General features: G+C 41.9%; 1 protein-coding gene across 1 annotated transcript in view; it reads left to right on the top strand.

The window, feature by feature from the left end:
• Positions 1 to 6,016: 6,016 nt before the first annotated feature.
• Nedd4l (NEDD4 like E3 ubiquitin protein ligase) overlaps positions 6,017 to 16,943 on the top strand; it is a 304,001-nt gene continuing 293,074 nt past the window's right edge. Inside the window, exon 1 of the mRNA XM_027949006.2 lies at positions 6,017 to 6,342. Within this exon, the coding sequence (XP_027804807.1) occupies positions 6,295 to 6,342 (48 nt within the window). The 5' untranslated portion in view covers positions 6,017 to 6,294. The remainder of the gene's footprint in view (positions 6,343 to 16,943) is intronic.

Genomic DNA, 16,943 nt, shown 5'->3' with positions numbered 1-16,943 from the left:
AATGATATTAGTCACATTAAGATCATTTATCTGTAACCTGTCACATTCCACAAAGGCTTTAATTCTTCTCTTATGTAATTTCACCATCTACAATGGAGGAAAGTAGAAGTTTTCAGATGAACAAAGACTGAGTTTATTACCAATGAATCCTTTTTAAAAATTTTTTTTAGTTGTAGATGAACTCTATTTTATTTTTATGTGGTGCCAAGGCTCAAACCCAGTGCCTCACACTTGCTAGGCAAGTGTTCTACCCTTGAGCCACAACCCCAGCCTCTTACCATTGATTCTTTACAAAAGGAGTTTGAAAGGCTCTCTCTCTGGAAAAAGGAAAAAAAAAAAAAAAGATCCTAAAGGATTATCTAAGAAGCAACAAGGGAAAAAAAACCTGAAAATTATATTGGTAAAGGTTTAAAAAGCATAATATAATAATAATATCTAAAGTGGTGGTTTACCAAAAGAACAGATGGGCTGCGGTGTAGCTCAGTGGTAGAACACTTGCTCTGTGCTCCATCCCTAGTACTGGACAAACAAAACAAAACAAAACAAAAAAACCCAAAACAAAACCTATATATCAATACCATGTAAAGAGTTAATGATTGAAAACAATGTTTCAAACTTCTTTAGATAGGGGATTAAAATATGAAATTTTGTTACCTCAGGCACACATGTAAAATGTCAAGTGTAACCTAGTAAAGGAATAGAAATTCACTGATTAAAATGCCAATCGGACTGGGGTTGTGGCTCGTGGCATAGTGCTTGCCTTTACATGTGAGGCACTGGGTGTGGTCCTCGGTGCTACATAAAAACAAACAAAACTAAGATATTGTGTCCATCTATAACGTGTGTGTGCGCGTGCGCCAATCATGAAAATAAATACAATTAAAAAAAAAAACACAAGCATTACTCACTAATGAGACTCATTAAAAGAACAGGGAAAAAAATAGTAAAAATGTGGCAAAAGATCTAGATATTTTAGAAGTGATAATGATTTAAAAACAGTGAATTTCTGTTACAACCAGTTAAAAGGCAGATAATTTGTCAGACTGGAAAAAACAGGAATCAAATGTCTATGTTTCAGATAATATTATTTTATGAGAACCATAATGCATAGCAGCTCATAAGTGTTCAAAATATATTAAAAATGCTTAGCTATTTTTTTAAATATGTATATATATATATATATTTTAGTTATAGGTGGACACAATACCTTTATTTTATTTTTTGTGGTGCTGAGGATTAAACCAAGTGCCTCCCGTGTGCCAGTTAGGTGTTGTACCACTAAGCTCCAGTCCCAGCCCTAAAATGCTTAGCTTTTTTTATGCAAAAATTTTGGCTGTTTACAAGTCATTCTTTGTTACCCACCTGTGTATAGTCAAAATTCTGAAGCATGCTTTATTTCTTTAATCATGAGTACCCCCAAATCTTTAGATTTCTCTGTGTCAAGGAATGTTGCTAAGTTCCAAGATGACATTAGTTTGTACAAGTGCGTGGCCACCACCAACCTGTCTGCTTCCTGGGCTTTCTTTTCATAGAACACAACACGTCATCGAAAACTGAAGAGAAAATTACATAAACATGTGGAGTTATGTATCATTCTGCTTTAGGTTCTTCCCAGATGTGATTACGATACACATGATCTTGCTAAGACAACTCAATAATTTGAGAAGAGGCTTAGTATTTCAACGTTCCCTATTTCTGATTACCCATTGTACTTTAAAACTATTTCTGCTAATTTTTCATTTCTGATGATCCCAGTGAAGAGCATTTACCAAACACCCACAGTATCAAATCTAAAATGTAAAGGCAGCCTCCAAAGGGAACAAAACGAAACAAATTCTAGCAGAGAACCTACAAATTATGGTTCTATTTAATTGTCAGATGGATGTGAAACTGATTGGAGGAAACTGATTGCTTTGGATAAAAGTGCCGAATAATTTTACCCCCACCCCTCAAAGAAATTAGATTATTATCTGAGATTTCAGAGTGGTAGGTGGTGGATAAAACTGATGAGCCAGTCCTTGTGGTGCATGCCTATGATACTAGCTACTCAGGAAACTGAGGCAATAGAATCTCATCAAGAATTGGAGACGTCTGGGCAATTCAGTGAGACCTTAATCTCAAAAATAAAAAGGGCTGGGGATGCAACTCAGTGGTCACACGCTTACCTGGCATGCATGAGGCCCTAGGTTTGTCCTCTGGTACTAGACAAAGCCTCTTTGCAATTAAAAATTTCTTCTCAATGTCCGGGTACCTGCTTTTCTATATCAAGGGTTCCCTCATACTGAGAATGGAAACTGAGACTGTGACATTTTTCTGATTAGCATTGCTTTGCTAAATCTACATAGGTGTATTTCTTGCATTTTGTCCCATGATACCCCCCTCCTCCTATAAAAGCTGTTTGTGCCCCTGAATATGAAGAGGCACAAAACCCAAATGGATACTTCACATTAAGTATATTTGTTCAAATCCTACCTATTACACAAATAATTTGAGTGTACTTATAATACATAATTTCCCCTAAATTGAAAAAATAAAGCAACAAAAAAAATCAGGATCATGAAAAATATATAAATAAGAATCTAACTCCAGGCTAGAGGTCCCTAAATTTTGCTGTGCATTTGAATCACCAGGGGACCTGTGTGTATGTGTGTGTGGAGGTGGTGATGAGGATTGAACCCCAGGGCTTTGTGCTTTTAAAAAAACTGATGCCCATGTGGTACCCACTACTAATTACATCAGAGTGCCTGAGGGTGGGAGGCAAATGAGCAGTCTTCAAAGATCTCCAGGTGCTTTTTTCTTTTCAAGGATGGTATCTAGAGGCACTCAGAATGGTCTAGCACTTGACATACAAGCTTTCCGTATAGTATCTAACAAAATTAGGCTGTCCCAGGCTCCCAGTAATAGAATTGCTCACCTTTACACCAGGAAGGTTGGGAAGCACCCAAATCTGCTGGCTGACTTTTTTTATTTATATGGTGAGAACCAAAGTTTTTATGAGATTGTCTAAAAAAAAACCCAAAACAATTTTAAAAAATACCAGAGCCTATGGTGGGTCCATGTGTGCTCAATGTGTATGTGACAGAATCATGTTTGCCTTTCTTACTGAAGAGCAGAAAATCCTTGAGAAAGTGTTGAAAGCACAAGCACAGAGTTAGAAAGCTAAAAAAAAAAAAAAGCTTTTTCTTTTCTTCTTTTTTTTTTTTTTAGTAATAAAAGACTAAAAGGCTTAAATAAATAAATAAATAAGAAAGATTCCCCAGGTGTTTTGTGTGCAGCAAAGTTTTGGAATTAAACTTTGGGCAAAGGGGAGGGAGGGATGGGGAGGAGACATAGGGGCAGGAAAGATAGTAGAATGAAATGGACATCATTACTCTAGGTACATGTATGACTGCACATATGGTGTGACTCTACATCGAGTACAATCAGAGAAATGAAAAGTTGTGCTCCATTTGTGTAAAATAAATCAAAATGCATTCTGCTGTCATGTATATTACAACAACAACAATAACAACAAAAAGGATTTGGGAATTATTGGCCTAGGCTGCTGGTGTCAGCCTTGAATGTATATTAGCATCACTGGGGATGCTATTGAAACTACTGATGTCTTCTTTCCTACCCTGAACCTTAAATCATGTCTTTTGTGCTGGCAACTGGGCATTTAGTCAATTTTAAAGCTCTGCAGATGGTTCCAATGTGTATCCAAGGTACAGAGCCACTACAGAGGGGGAAAGTTGATGCATAGTTACAAAAGGGATTGATTTTTTTATGGGATCTTTTATGGCTTATGTCCATAAAATTGACCCAAAGTTTCCTGGTAGCCAAAGTAAATAGGAAAACATAATCAGTAGAAACAATTGTGTCATCCACAACGGAAAAGCTTACTAGTTCCTTGAGAGAAAGCAAGCTTTCCCTCTTAAGTCTGAAATACATGTCTTGTTTGAGTCTTCTTACCGGGGATGTTGAATGATGTGATATATCAACATTTTATAAACACTTCACAGTAAGTGATATATGGCAAGTTTCTTATGCAGTTTCTAATAACCATCCTTCCACTAAAGCTAAGGACATGACCCCAGATTTCAGGTGGGTACAGGTTGTTGGATTAGAGGGAGTGGGGAAGGGTGAAGGATGAGGGAAGGAAGAATGACAGCCTTCTAAAGTTCCCAGAGGATACATCCTCACCCAAAGAATCAGGCTGTAACTGTGCACCTCCAAGATTTTCTACCTAGTTTCAAATTGTAATCTTCCACCAGAAAAATTTAAGAATCTATGACTCCCCCCTCCCCCTGCAAAATATACACTTACAAATTTGACAGAGTTCTGGTTGGTGAGGGTGGAGAAGCACTGACTCTCATTTATAGGGGTCATAGGCAAGGTAAAAAGTATCTTAGAATTTATGTGTGTGTGTGTGTGCGCGCGCGCTTGTGTGTGTGCGCGCTTGTGTGTGTGTGTGTGTGTGCGCGCTTTGGGCTTTTTGTTTATCAAAAGAAAAGGAATCTAGGTTTGAAAGGTCAAAAAGCTTTGGTGTGGAATGAACAGAGATCTGTTTTTGAAATGCTCCTCCATGAAGATCCCCCCCCCCCCCCCGCGCCAATGGCATCTAAGCACTGTGGACTTAATGGCTCAAAATGTCTGTAGAAGGTTTCTGAGTAGGATGCTGACTGTATGAGGCTGAGCCGTGAAAGGAAATCCATTACATGGCACACATTTTAAGCCACAGTCATGTCTCAGGGAATCCAAGGAAAGCTTAAGTTAGGATGAGTGTGCCCCCCTCCTTTGATCTGCAAGGCGAACAGCACATACTTGGCAATGTATTTGGGGACAAGCAAGATGATTCTTTCTGATAAACTATGTGAATTCTCTCTTAACTTCCGTGAATGAAAGTCCTAAATGCACCTTGATAAGACCCAATAGGCACTTTGATGTTTTCTTTTCAAAGGCAAATGACATGTTCTGCGTCTGTTTTCTTTTTGAACTCACAACTGCATTGAACATTAAATTTAACGGCTTCCTGAAAAAGTCGAATGACGAATTTCTCTCGCTTATTTAGTCTCTTGAATTCTTATGAATCTGAAGGATTAAATGAACTGCTTGCTAGAGAAACTGTAGCTGGGATGTGGGAAGACTCCTATGGTGGCTAATAAGACGTCTCAATCGTTTGCATATTCAAAGGATAACCTTAAACTTGAGTTTGATATTTCACGTTGCGCTTAAAAAAGAGCTGCCTTTTATTCAAAGAACCGCGCTGTTTGGAGTGGGTGGGTGTGTACTAAGCGGGCGCTGCGTCGGTTTTGTTCCCTGTAACGTTGACACGGGCAATGGCGACTCGCGGCCACACCGGGGCAGCCTCTCCCCGGCTGGCAGCCAGGCCAGGCGGATCGTATCCCGGAGTTGACAATGTAGTCAAACCCGGCTTGCTGGGGCTACCAAGAATTTAAAGGGGTCTGGAAACATCCTTTCCCCCTCTTTTAATAACTACCGCGAGCTCAGGGCTCTAGGTAAAAAGACCACCCGTAGAATTAAACGGACAGGGAGCTTATGTTGTTCAAAAAATCATCGCTCCTAAAGGTCCATTCCGCCCCCTCCCCAAAGCGGAGGGAAGCCGGGCTAGGGAGGGTCAGCTGGGTAGGCCAAGCTCGCCTGGGCACGCCCCTGATCCCCCGCCCCGAGACCGGGTGACCCCCGGACGCCAGCAGCTGCCGGGGGTGGGGTGGGCGTGGGGCAGAACTCCACCACCCCCTCGGCCGGCGGCCCGCCCCCCAGCTCGGCCGGTGATTGGCTTGGGGGGCGCGTGTGCCCGCCCCGGCGAGCGGGGAGGGTCCCCTCTAGGCTCCGGGTGGGAGGAGGCGGAGGAGGGGGCGGGGAGAGTGGGAGCGGGTGGCGGGGGGCAGAGGAGCCGGGTCGCCGGGATCGCAGAGCCAGCTCGGAGAGGGGCGGAGAGCGGCCGGCGAGCGGGGAGGGCTGGAGGAGGGAGGTGCGGGCCGCGGGGAGGGGAAGCCCGGCGGCTGCCGCGCGCAGGGAGAGGCGCCGGGGCTGCCGCCAGCCGCTCGGCGCGCTCTCGGGAGCCGCCTGTCCGCACGTCCCGCAGCCTTCCGGGAGGAAGCGGCGCCGGCAGCGGCAGAGGCTGCGCGCTCGGGCACCCTCACCTGCGGGCGCCGGACGGCTTCCCCAGCGGGACGCGCGTTGGGCCGGGTGCCGGACCGCCTGGCCGCGGAGGCAGAGGAAGACCCGGCGGCCCGCGCCGCAGCCCAGCAGCCCCGGATCGTCTCGGACCCCGCGCAGGGCGCCGGCTCCATGGCGACCGGGCTCGGGGAGCCGGTCTACGGACTTTCCGAAGACGAGGTGAGCGGCACCCCCTCCCGCCCGGGACTCCCCGGGGAGTTCCGCCCCGCGCCGGCAGGGGAGGGATCGGGGTTACCCCTGGGCTGCACGTCTCCCGAGCCTGCAGGGGGGCCCCAGAAACAGGAGCGCCCGGGAGCAGGGTCGGGGGAGAGGGGCTTGGGTCCTTTTCCCCTCCAGCCGAGCGCATTGTTTGTAAATAAAGCGGCCCGACGCCCTTGGAACCGGGGTTCACTCCGCCTCTCCCCGCTTTTGGGATGGGCTGAAGGCTCTTGTGCCTCTTTGCCCCGCGGGTCCCCTTCCTCTCTGAGCCTTGTCTCCTGAGGCTGTTGGGCAACTTTGCGCCTCTCGTCCCTGCAGCCCGGAGTCCATGATGCGTGTCACGTCTGGGTCGCGGCAGGAGACCCGCGCGGTGCGGGGGATCAGGGGCTGCGGAGGACCCTGATCGTTCCCCCCGGAACTTTCTAAGGATCCTGTCTGCAGGCTATCAGAAGCGTGTGTGTGCTGATCCTGGTGGTAGTGGGGGAGACGCCGGGAGCTGCGTGTGGCCGTTCCTCTGTCTTGCAAAGTCTGAAACCTGGATTGTGCATTTCGGAGCCTCTTTTTTGGTGGAGGGCCCAACGAAGGTGGCAGGTGCTGCTCGAAACTTGGAGGAAGCCTGCAGTCCTGCCAACCCCCCTCCCCCAACCCCAAGGATTTAAAGCCCGGCACCTCCGGGGTGGGTGGAGAGAGGAACGCTCCATTGATCTCTTTTATTAATAAAGCGAATGTAATAAGCCACGCCCCCAAACGGTTGGTTTCATTGGAAAGGGCTTTGTTTTTTACCCTCACTCTCTCCTCCGGTTTCCCACTCCCCCTTTTGAAACAATCCTGCTAAATCACTGCTCAGCCCTCTCTCAACCAGCTACGCTCGGCTCTTATTGGTGTGTTGCTCTGCCAAAAAGGGGGGTGGGAGGCCTGTCTCGGGCGCGGCGTGACAGGCAGACTGGATGGAGCAGGTAGGAGTGGTTTGCCATCTGGCGGGGTGCGCGCCCAGGTCTGGCTCCCCTTTCGAGAGGTGAATTTACAACCCTTGAAGCATTACTCAGCAGGGAGGTATTTCCTATCCTGGTTGTGCATTTCGTGAAAAGTTGATGCCTGGAAATTCGGGCTTTCTCGATTTCTCTTTTCTTCTCCTCCCTTCTTTCTTTCTGAGGCTCCCTTTTCTCTAGTGATGGGGGTGGGGTTTAAAGAGAGGCTATTATCTCAGACGGGCTCACGCTATGGCTTCTATGGCTTCGCTCTCAGCAGCTTTCCTACCCTGCCACGGTGTGTGTGTGTGTGTGTGTGTGTGTGTGTGTAAGTGTGCAGTGCAATGGGTATCTTGGGGTGGGGAGGATGTGTAGGGGGTGACTTTTCTCTGACGGTGCTAAGCTAGTCTTGCTGGGGTGTTTATCAAAAAATGAGCACCTTTTGTCATTTTGCCATGTTTTGCTTGAGTAAAATACTTTCCTTTTTTTTTTTTCCTTTGCGTTTTTCCCTGGAGATGGGTGAATGTAGCATTGTTTTGTTTACCCTGGGGTTCTCCTCCCTCCTGGATCCTCTCCTTTCCCTTGCATCCTCCACTTCTTCATTTAATGAGGATCAGTAGAGGGCAGCCGGGGAGCTCTTAGAGGTGCAGAGGTATCGACATTCCTGAACAAAGAGCTGCTTGGGTTAAGGTGTGGAGGGGGATGTGGACAGCTGTGTTTCATCTCAGGTGTTTAAAAACATTTTGAATAACATCATTTTTAAAAGCTCCCTGAAAAAATATTTTAAGAATGTTTTGGGAAATGCAACTGGATAAGCAAATCACATTTATGTTATTGTTGTTAGTGCTTTGTTTACATTGGCAGTGGTGTCAGATTCTACCTAGAGTGCATCTTGCCACTCTTGTCTCAATGTTGATCTGAACTGGTGAGAAGTGTGAAAGTGAGGGAGACATAGGAACCGAATCTGAGTCAGGGTGGGCTCCCTATGACTGGCTCACTCCTGCCTGTTGCCAGAGGGTGTTGGGGACCATACAGGTAATAGCAAGAGGTGAAGAAGACACCTTTTATTAGTTATTGCTGGTACTGTTTAGTTCTACACACATTATATTACACAAGACAAGTCTCATCATTCTTTCTTTTCTTTTTTTTTTTAGCCTTTTCCTACTAGTGAAAAAATAAGCCTGGCTATTTTGATAATTTCACATTTCTGTAATACTTGGTTTTTATGGGAGTTTTCACACTGTCAGGTTGCCTTCCTGAGAACAGGGAAAGCCTTCATAGAATACTAACAACAAATTGTTATCTATTCACAGCTAGTATTGTCTCCCTGAAATAGTCTAGGTAAGGAAACAAATGGAAGATTTTGACAGTCTTTGAAAGTAGAATGCCTGCTAAAAAAAAAACAGCAGGGTGGGTTTTCTGAGGTGTGTTAAATATGTGTGCCCTGCAGTCTGCAGACTTAGTGTGCTGCAGAACATCACACATGAAGGTATTTTTGGTTGCTGTAGAGAAGAGCACACTTATAAATCTGTTAGAAACATAGGCACCCACACCTAGCAGATTTCTTATAAGTAAATTTGTTACTTTATTTGAGGTTGATGGAAAGTGTTATGTATTTAGAGTGCACTTAATTATTTACCATTGTATAAAGACTGTTGAGTTCTCTGTACTTTAGTGAAGCATAGTATTAACCTAGAACATGAGTTGGGGGAGGGTACCAAAGCAGGGTGGTGGGTATTATTCATCAGCTAGGTCTATCTCATTTGTAGAATGAAAAGGATTAAGATGTAGGCTTTGCTTATGTGAATGTATGTGTGGTTTAATTTCTGTAGTGTGTTTCTGGGTGACCTTCCTCTGGTAAGTTATTCATATTCACTTGGATTTCAATCACATTAGTTTAGGGAACCAAATTTGAAATCACCATCAGATGAGTTTTGGTGTTGGAGGGATTAGCCGTTGAACAAAACTTCTTATTCATGGTTGAGGATTAGATTTGGAATAGGAGCAGTTTGGACTAGTTTCTGCATCTGGCTTGGGGCCTTCGAGGTCTTTTTTCTACTTTCTATTTATTGTTGGACATCTGTAGCTCATTTGGGCATAGTTTTCTCATGAATGATACTGTTAACTTTCTGAAATCTTTTATTACATCTTGAAGGGTATCTTTCATTGAAAAAAATTGTCTACTGGATGAAAAACTAGAATTTGAATGACAGCCTTCTTTATAATATTAGATGGCATTTAAATTTTGGGGGTGCAAGAATGAGGCAAATGGCATATAAACGAAGGACGGGCTGACTTGGAATGGGACTTTGATTGACAGTGGCTGTTGTTCTGGATGACTCCTCTCCATCAAGTTCCACACTAAGCCTTATGCATACTATCTCATTTAAATTTCATTAAAAATCCTGGGTTTACAGATGCTGAATGAGAGTTCAGAAAGTGTAAGTGAACTACATAAGGACACACAGCAAAAAAGTTATGAGACCAGTCCTGTGGATTCCAAAGCCATTTTTTTTTTTTTAAACATGCTGAATGGTCTTTCCTTTCTGCCAAGCATCTTGAAAGGTCTTTGTAGCTAGATTATTCATGATGATGTAAAACACATACAAACATTACGGGTTGCAAAGTGATGCTCCTGGGTCAGATTTGACTAGGAATCTTGCTTAATGTCCAAGTGTGTTAAAACTTGGAAGCTTTCAGGAAAAATCTAGCTTTATTGGAGGAGCTACTTTCTCACCTGGCAACAATTAGTAGCTTCGAATGATAGCCCTTGGGATGTGGTGGTGTGTGTAGTTGCGACAGTATCCATTGCTCCTGATTGTTTTAAGGTATCTCTTTGCTGATTTGTATGTAATTATGAACTTAATAAAAAATATTTAAGGTTGACCTTTGACATAGACATTTCTTTCACCATATTTATTTTAAGGTGCCATCAATTTTAAGATGCATCATTATTTTATGTACCACTAAGAAAAAATGCTGTCAGATTACATGCTGTCAATTTTATGATGCATGTTTTTTTTTTTCAGAGATGTTAAAATATGAAAATAACAATGTTTTAGAATGGAGAAATTATAGTAATTAGGAACCTGGGATGACTCCATGCCGTAGCCCCAATCATTCAACTCTTTTTTTGAATGTTGAAGTGTGAACCCAGGACCTCTATCACTGAGCTACACCCCCACCCCCAATCCAACACTTTTTTTTTTTGCTTATTTTATTTTATATTTAAATTATTTTAATTTTTAAATTTGTTCTATCCAATCCAACACTTTTAAATCACCCTTTAAGTTGGATTTCTTTCTATGTCTGAGAAAGGGATAGAGGGAAATGCTTTTATATGAACATTCGCAGAGAAAACATCTTAAGAATAATTGTTAATTTTTAAAAAGTGCCTTGTATGGTTTTAAGAGACTATTTCATAATTCCTCAGTGCCATCTTTGAGCTGCAAAATGGTCAGGACAAGACTGCTTTTGGAGATTACAGTGTAGATATTATTTGCACCTGAAGGTGGATGCTGAGAGGCAGTTTTCTCAAGGGAAGTAATTCTTGCCAGTCATGCCAACTCCACAGCCTGTGTCAGGCTTGGCATGCTCTGTGAGGTGCAGTATATCCAGGACCTGGGCCACCACTCTCAGAGTCTATGCCATGATTGCTAATGTTTTAAGAATATCTAAAAAGGGCTACATTTTGTGGTGACATTTACAAGTAGCTGTTTGTTTTTGAAGTGCTGGAAATTGAGCCCAGGGCCTCATACATACCAGACAAGCATTCTGCCACAGAGCTATACCTCTAGCCCAAAGCAGTATTTTAAACTGGCAGGTATTGTACATTGCTTTAAATTTAACACTCATTAATTTAAATTCACATCAAGGAGGTAGTATCTGTGAAATTTATACATTTTTGATATTTTTGTTTATATTATTTTCAGTTTTATTAAATCAGAATTTTTGAATTATTTCATTACTGAAAAAGCAGTTTCCTTAACTGAAGGAATAAAAATAAATTTGTTTAAAGGGGTGAAGACAGTGGCCAACTGGGAATCTTTGGATGATTGCAACTTCTTTACCATGCAGAACACAATTTAGGGAAGTCAAATGTGGATACCTGGACTTTTATCCAGTGCAGTAGGTACTCCCCTCCCTAGGAAGCTTACTTGAGAAAGTTTGTTTTGGGATTCTGGAGAGCCTCAGTATGCTTGAGATATATTTATTCAGGAGAAGGATGAATAATCTTGGGGAAAAATCCCTGTGAATATGCCAAAAGCCACTGAGTTTTATATTTTAAATGGATGAAATGTATTAGATATGAATTACATCTCAATAACATTGCTTAAAAATGACTAATAGTTTTAGAATGTAACATTGCAACAAATATATAGTTCAAGAATGTAATATTGCAACAATACATAGTTCAAGAATGTAACATTGCAATAATACATAATTCTAGCTAAATTGCTTTCTGCATTGATTTGAGTAGAAGAAACTTTGTTCATTGCTAATTTAACCACCTCTCTTCCTTGTGTAGTTATTTAACGTGGCATCAGAAAAAACATGGCTATATAGATTAGAAAGAGAGCATATTTCATTAAAAATTTTTGAACTGAAATCTTCTTACTAAACAGGTTTTTTTGGTTATCCTTGAATTTTGTGTAGCATCAGGATAAAACAAAACAAAAACAAAACAACAACACAAAAAAAACCCCTAAGCCTAACTTATGAGTTTTCAAACTTTTTATGTTGCAAGTGTTTGAATGAGTTTGTCTTACTAACTTTTTTTTTAAATTTAATTTTATTTTAAGAGATGAGGTTTTGTCTATGTTGTTCAGTTTAGCCCTGAACTTCTAGGATGAAGTGATCCTCTTGCCTCAGCTTCCTGAGTATCAGGGAGTCAGGCTTGTGCTGCTGAGCCAGGCTTTGAGATATTTGTTAACTAGCAACAAAACAAACCTCACGTTTATCTTTGGAAAGATCTTGTGAAGGATCAAAGTAATGTACATGTGCTGTCACCTGTCAGGATCATGAGTATTCCAGTGTTAGACTTAATGAAGGGCATGGAAAGTATAACAAAATGTTACTTTCTGTTTTTATATTGTTTCTCTTCCAGGTCACAGTATAAACAAATATATTTCATTTTCTGACTATAGGTGGCAATATTTGTACTGTTGACTAGTGTTACTGTCAGTTTGCTTGGTTCTTGTTGGTGGAATATGGAAATGAGAGCATGATTTAGAAATGTGAACAAAACGCCTAGACTTACAAAACAGCATTTTTCCCATAAACTTAAAGAATCAATTATTTAATGAAAACGCCCACAGTGATGTTTCTCAGTGGGCAGTATCAGGAACCATCAATTTTCCAGGTTTCCAGGGTTCCTCTTCTCCAGGTCATAGGCAGCTTTAGGAGCCAGGAACATGCATTTGGATTTGGGGAAGGAAGTCCCAGCAGCATCCAAGCACACAGAGAGTTGGATGCTGTCACAGTCCTTTCTTCTTGGACATGTAAGGACTTCTGAATACTTCTAGTTCTGTCAGGTGGACCTTTCCATAACTTACTGTCATTGACTTTGAGAAGCAATTAATGATTGCTAATTGCATGTTGGAGAGATTCTTGATACCTGACCAGGACTGTGGCTTGTGTCTTAGCAGAGAGCTTGGTGGTGTAACGACCTGGGCCACTTACGTCTTGCATATCTCAAATCTCATTAGAGTGTAATGTTTTGTTCAGAACCCAAGTGGTCCTCATGGCCTGTCCCTGTGAGGTCTTGAGGTGGGAAGAACTGTATTCCCGAAGTGTATCCGGGGTAACTAGCTTAAATTTGACACTTCAGTGGACTTTTTGTCCCTGACTCCACAGAGTCCTGTATTGATTCAGAACTCACTGAGTTTAATGTCAAGGCTCTCAGATTCCCCGACTGTCATCAAATTTAGTGTTTGGTGACTTCTTGGCAGGCGGGCCAAGAGATTTTGTATTCTTATACCTCTAATTCACCCAGAGAACAGGGCCATTCAAAGGTGAGTTTTCTTTTGGTGCAAGAAGCTATGAACTGCCTTGCTTCTGGTTTGGGTGACATCCCGTCACTTGGTCAGGGCTCTTGGGGTCCACAGTTTCCAGGTCTGCTGAAGTGAAGTGTTGATGGCTCTGGCATGTTTCTACCTCCTGTGTACCAGGTAGAGACCCCGCACCCTGTCTTGAGGGGACCTGCAGTGACAAGGGCCTGGGCTGGGCCCTGACTGTTGGTCTTGCCTGTGGTAGCACAGTTTTCATATTCTAGTTACATTTCCCACTTCCAGCCTGACTCAAGGCCAGCCCTCTCTTTGTATTTGGTGCGATGTTTGATCATGTTTTATAATTTAATTTTTAGTTTTGAGACAGGGCCTTACTAATTTACCAAGGCTGGCCTTGAACTTGTAACCTTCCTACCTCTGTCTCACTAACTGGGATTACAGGTGAGCAACATCACACCTGAGTATAATTTTTAAAAATTTTTTTTTTAGCTGTAGATGGACACAAAATAATACCTTTATTTTATTTATGTGGTGCTAAAAATCAAACCCAATGCCTCATACTCACTAGGCAAGCGCTCTACCACTGAGGTACAGCACCCTCCCCCCTATAATGTGTTTTTAAAGTGTATTGTAAAGCTGGGCTTCCTCTTGAGGGTAAAACATTGAGATTGTTGTAATAGAGTTTAGAACAGTGGCCAGTACACTCCTACCTAATGGGTCACACGAGTTGCTCCAGTTGTATGTCTGTTCTGAATGAGTGAAATACAAAGTTAAACAATTTATTAGACTGGCCTCGTGATACAGTTTTATGTTTAGGTTTTGGCACGTGAGTGGTAGATAACCACCAATGTGAGAAGTCCAGTAAGGACAGGCTTTGGACCACAGGTAATAAAAGTGACAAAAAGCTTTTTGTTATTTTTTTCTAAGAGATTCAGGATGTGTATATCAGGTGGATTCGCTTTATTTACCTCTGTGTCTTTGTTTGTTTTTCAAGTTTTGGAAGAAATTTTTTTTTTTTTTTACAAAAATGGAAGCCAGCCTCCTTTATTTAGAGAATCACTTTGTTTAGTGAGCACTCAGTGGCAACTTATGGTTTAATATTTTATTTTTGATTAACATATATTAATTGTACATATTAATAGGGTTCAGCGTGCTGTTTGAACACAGGGTGCAGTGATCAAATCCAGACTCCCTTCCTACCCTCCCCCATATTAACTATTTAGTAATGAGTAAAACGTGTGTGTGTGTGTCCCACTGGATTCAAGGTTGTGCATACTCGGGCATGACTCAGATCTCTAACCAGCCTTACTGCCTGCAGAACGGACAGTCTTTTAAAAACTCTGTGCCTTTGTTTCTGCTCTCCATTTTCCCCTCTCATTTAATAAGTGAGTTGGCTTTGATTTCGTCATAATGCTGACTTCCTCAGCCCATTGTGGTTTGGGAAGGGAAGAGCTCGGGGTTTAAACTGAAAATCAGATTGCTTTCTTTAGTCCTCCTCTGATTTCTGTGCTCCACATATTGTGTAATACATGGATACAACCATGATTACAGTTGGTAAGTTGATTGTGAACTTGGTCTGGCCATCTGTGTCCCTCTCTTCCTAAAAGCCACAGGGTACAGGAATGTGGCTCTTAGGCTGAGCTGCATGGAGAGGGAGCTAAGCAATCTAGGCTGATCATCAGCTCTGGAGTATGTTTAAGCTGATTCTTGAGAAAGTGGTGTGTGCCCTGCAGGCCACGCCTGCCTTGGAGTTGAGGTCTTGGTTTTCATTGACTATTATTAGTGAAAGATGACACTTTAAGTGGGAGTCTGAGCTTTTGCTCCTTTTCTATGAGAAGTAAGATGGAGAATGCTACCGGGTATAGTCATGGGAGAGGGGGGTGGGGAGGAGAGATGTTGAAGAATATTTACTGACAAGATGTCAGTGGTATGGTATGTAGAGACTGCGGTTTACAAAACAGTGGTGCTATAGAATCCTATTGTGGTTAAAAGTGTTTACACATACAAAAAAGACTAGGAGTGTATCCCAGAATGCAAATGGTGGTTATCTTTGAGCAAAAGGATTACAGGTAATTTTTTTATTGTCTTTTTTTCTTGCTTACTTGTAATAAGCTTTTTTTCTTACTATAAATTTAAAAGTAAGGTAGAACAGTGGGGTAATGATAGTTCACAGTAACCCAGGGTATATTTTATGAATAACTGGAGAGAAGAGCTCAAAGGCTTCAAACAGAAAGTAATGCTGAAGAGCTGGAGATGTTACTGACCCTTTGATCAGTACACATTGTGCACCTGTATTAACTTCACACTGAACCTCATAAATATGTGTAATTATTACATATTAGAAATTTTAAAAATGTTTAAGGAGATGGAGATTTTAACTACCCTGATTTGATCATTGCATGTGTGTGTCAAGTTATCACACTGTATCTTATGAACATGTACGGTTAAAATAATGCTTAATAAAATAACTAAGTAAATAAAAATAAGGTAGAAAGACACGCCTGCCCCCCCCCCCCCCCCAATACATGTACTTCAACATTCAGGTAAAAATTAGAGCATTCGTTTGATACAAATGTTGATTCCAAGTTGATTTAGTTAAACATGTTTATCAGGGGTGGCTTTGAGCTTTGTGTCCACTGGAACCAGTGTCATTGAACTGGCCTGTTAGGACCTTTCCACAAAGTTGAGAGATAGTGGGATAGATAAAGGAATGAGCATTTAAAAAAATAATAATTAAATTGGATTTTTTTACATGCAGCTTATAAAATAGATGTTTTATTTTTCTAACTATGAACACTTAATATTTGTATTTTCATATTTGTGCATGATAGCTGCATAAAAGCAATTTTAGTAGTGTTAGTGTTTCCTGAATTTTTTGAGTTCTCTGAAAATTATGATTTGTCATCAAACTCAAATCTATCCTTCTTTTCTTGTTTTCATGGTTTTGGGGTTAGAGATCAAAACCCGAAAGTAATCACTCTATTTAATACTTTAATTTGGTCTCGCTGTCCAAGCTGGCCTTGAACTCATGGATCGAAGTGTTTCTCCTGCCTCAGTCTCCTGAGTAGATGGGACTACAGGTGTGTGCCACCACTCTTGGTGAATAGTTTTAGATATCAGAACGATAGTTATGCATAGATTTAAGTGGCCAAATACAAATATTTAAGTGGCCAAAGCTCTATTATCCTTTCTTTATTGGTGGGGGAGGGGGTGCACTGGGCATTGAACCCAAGGCCTTGAGCATGCAGGTGAGTGATCTGCCACTGAGCTATTCCCCCACTCCCCATACAGTTTCTATTTTGTCTGTTTGCTGGCTTGTAATGTCCTTTAAGTCTTGAATGTGACCTAGAGTGTGTCCCTTCCCAAACAGAAGGGTGGAGTTGACAAATACCTTGTTACTTCTAATCTGAGCCTTGTTCTTGATTAGAGTGATCATAGCCCTGCCTTGGCTTTTTAATATCTCTGCAATAAGGGTGCATCTTATAGTTTATGTGTTTCCCATGTTGAGGGGTTCCTTGCATTCACTTCATGCTCACCCCTTGCTAGTTACAGTTTATATTTGCTATATCTTACAACTGTGGGACTT

This window comes from Marmota flaviventris, chromosome 16 (assembly GCF_047511675.1).
Source record: "Marmota flaviventris isolate mMarFla1 chromosome 16, mMarFla1.hap1, whole genome shotgun sequence".
NCBI lineage: Eukaryota > Metazoa > Chordata > Mammalia > Rodentia > Sciuridae > Marmota > Marmota flaviventris.
Note: the sequence above shows the minus strand (reverse complement) of the source record. Positions and strands in the feature narration are given on the sequence as shown.